Source organism: Marmota monax, unplaced genomic scaffold, assembly GCF_021218885.2.
Source record: "Marmota monax isolate L192 unplaced genomic scaffold, Marmota_monax_Labrador192_F-V1.1 WCK01_AAM20220418_F8-fsc01646, whole genome shotgun sequence".
Lineage (NCBI taxonomy): Eukaryota > Metazoa > Chordata > Mammalia > Rodentia > Sciuridae > Marmota > Marmota monax.
This window is the reverse complement of record NW_026694361.1, coordinates 30,853-33,941: the sequence shown is the minus strand read 5'-3', so window position 1 is coordinate 33,941 and position 3,089 is coordinate 30,853. Positions and strand designations below refer to the sequence as shown.

The window sequence follows — 3,089 nt, the reverse complement described above, 5'->3', positions numbered from 1 at the left end:
ACACAAAAGCAACCCACATGGATACAGATATATGATACTTGACAAAGATTCCAAAAACATACATTGAAGAAAACATTTTTTAACCAATTGTGCTGGGAAAACTAAATAACCATATGCAAAAGAAAAAGCACAGATTGCTATCTCTCACCCTCTACAGAAGTCAACTAAAAGTGGTTCAAAGACCTAGGAATTAGATCAGAAATTTTGCAACTTCTAGAAGAAAGCATAGCATAAACCACCCAACATATTGGCACAGCCAACCACTTCTTCAATAACATTTCTAAAGCTCAAGAAACAAAACTGAAAATTGGTAAGATAATAGCATAAAATTTGAAAAAAAAATGCTTCCACACAGCAAAGTAAGAATGAAAGAAGATCTTTGACAGTTATTCACCAATGGGAGAATAATATCCAGAATATATAAAGATATATAAAAAGGACACACACATACAAAAAAAAAAAAAACCCTGCAATTAATAACTGGCAAAAAACTAAGCAGATATTTATCAAAAGAAGAAATCTAAATAAAAATAGCCAACAATTATAGAAAAAAATGTTTAACAATCTTAGCAATCAGGGAAATTATAATGAAAACTACACTGAGACATCATATGATTCCAGTTAAAATGACAATCATCAAGAATACAAATAATGGTGTGTGGATGTGTGTGTGTGTGTGTGAGAGAGAGAGAGAGAGAGTGTGGTGTGTGTGGTGTGTGTGTGTGGTGTGTGTGTGTGAGTGTGCGCGCTCGGAGTGTGTGTATTTGTGCATCGGCGGTCCTGCAGGTCCCAGATGTTGCGGACAGTATGAGGCGAGCGCAGGGGGACAGGGACCAGCAGCTGTCGCCGCCGCTCTCAGTATCATCATGAACTCATGGCTTTTAATTCATTGTGTTCTACCAACAATTACAATCTTTGTGATGCACAAGATGTTCCATATTTGGCCTGTGGGAGCCCTTTCAGCTCAGTGTAGTGAAGAAAGAACAGAAATCTTTGTTCCCTGACTTTGGAAACCTTGTTTAACCTTCAAACTGGCGATGTCAAGGGTTCCAAGTCCTCCACCTCCGGCAGAAATGTCGAGTGGCCCTGTAGCTGAGAGCTGGTGCTACACTCAGATCAAGGTAGTGAAATTCTCCTACATGTGGACCATTAATAACTTTAGCTTTTGCCGGGACGAAATGGGTGAAGTCATTAAAAGTTCAACCTTTTCATCAGGAGCCAATGATAAACTGAAATGGTGTTTGCGAGTAAACCCAAAAGGGCTAGATGAAGAAAGCAAAGATTACCTGTCACTTTACCTGTTACTGGTCAGCTGTCCAAAGAGTGAAGTTCGGGCAAAATTCAAATTCTCCATCCTGAATGCTAAGGGAGAAGAAACCAAAGCTATGGAGAGTCAACGAGCTTATAGGTTTGTGCAAGGCAAGGACTGGGGATTCAAAAAATTCATCCGTAGAGATTTTCTTTTGGATGAGGCTAACGGGCTTCTCCCTGATGACAAGCTTACCCTCTTTTGTGAGGTGAGTGTGGTACAAGATTCCGTAAACATTTCTGGCCAGAATACCATGAATATGGTGAAGGTTCCTGAATGCCGGTTGGCAGATGAGTTAGGAGGGCTGTGGGAGAATTCCCGGTTCACAGACTGCTGCCTGTGTGTTGCTGGCCAAGAGTTCCAGGCTCACAGAGCTATCTTAGCAGCACGTTCTCCAGTTTTTAGTGCCATGTTTGAACATGAAATGGAGGAGAGCAAAAATTGTTCCATATCATCATGAAAATTTTGATTAAAATGCCAGTAGTTGCCCCACCCCATTTCTCTCTCTCAGCACTGGCAAACATATTCTCATAGATATAGACCTGGTGCCTAATACTAAACATATCTCTTTTCACCGCACTAAATGACAGATTGAGTTTCTGAACTCACTAGGGATAATAGATAGGAAGTGATGCAAAAAGTCATCATTTAATGTTCATAAGACCATACTCTTAAAAGAAAAATACAGTAGCTTGAGTCCCATATGCAATAATTTCCATAGAATATAACCATATTTCCAATCACATCCAAGATGGCTGTCTAGAAGATGGCTACAATCTGTGTTGCTCTGTGACCTGAGATTCAAGTAGTGGAAATACTGTTTCTCTGTAGTTTATTGGAGGATCTTTACATCTGCTCCTGCTTAGGAATCCTGGCTGCTGTTCCAGTGCAGGTCCCTAGGCCTCAGTGTCAGCACGGGACTCTCAGCCACTCAACCACGCAATATTTTAGATCACTTGGAAGACAGAACTTCAGACAATGAAGACAAAATATTTAATTCAGAAAATTAAGTTGACCACACAGTGAAGATGGTAAAAAAATCATGAGTAGAATATATCATAATCATGGAATAACATAAAAAGACCAAATTTAAGAATTATTAGGATAGAGGAAGGTATAGAGTTACAAACCAAAAAAAAATAAAATAAAATAAAATAAAAATAAACAATTGATTCAATGAAAAAATATCAGAAAATATTCCAAACATAAAGAATGAATTGGAAAATCAAATACAAGAGGCTTACAGGACATCAAATGTACAAAATCACAACAGACCTACACCAAGGCATACTATAATGAAAATGCCTAACATACAGAATAAGGAGAGAATTTTAAAAGCCACGGAGAAAAGAATCAGATTACATATAGGGGGAAACCAATAAGGATCTCTGCAGATTTTTCAACCCAGACCCTGAAAGCTAAAAGATGCTGAAATAACATATATCAAGCTCTGAAAGAAAATGGATGCCAATCAAGAATCTTCTATACAGCAAAATTAAGCTTCATATTCGATGATGAAATAATGACCTTCCATGATAAACCAAAGCAAAAAGAATTTACAACTTGGAAGCCTGAACTACAGAACATCCTCAGCAAAATATTCCATAAGGAGGAAATGAAAAACAACAATGAAAATCAGCAAAGGCAGGTACTACACTAGAGGGAAAATGAATCAAAGGAGAAACCAAGTCAAGTTAAAAACCAAAAGTAAACAAAAATGCCCAGGAATACAAATAATGTCTCAATAATAACCCTGGATATTAATGGCTTGAACTCATCA

The 3,089-nt window shown here is 37.9% G+C and overlaps 1 protein-coding gene across 1 annotated transcript; it reads left to right on the top strand.

Annotated features, from left to right (window-relative positions):
* The first annotated feature begins 977 nt into the window (after nucleotides 1-977).
* On the top strand, nucleotides 978-1,769 carry LOC124109210 (speckle-type POZ protein-like). Its single transcript, XM_046467748.2, has one exon. It carries the CDS (start codon nucleotides 1,038-1,040, stop codon nucleotides 1,767-1,769), a length of 732 nt encoding a protein of 243 aa, XP_046323704.1. The 5' UTR covers nucleotides 978-1,037.
* The last annotated feature ends 1,320 nt before the right edge of the window (nucleotides 1,770-3,089 follow it).

Excerpts from the sequence above, each read along its gene's own strand:
- LOC124109210 (XM_046467748.2), top strand. The coding sequence starts at position 1,038 with ATGTCAAGGGTTCCAAGTCCTCCACCTCCGGCAGAAATGTCGAGTGGC.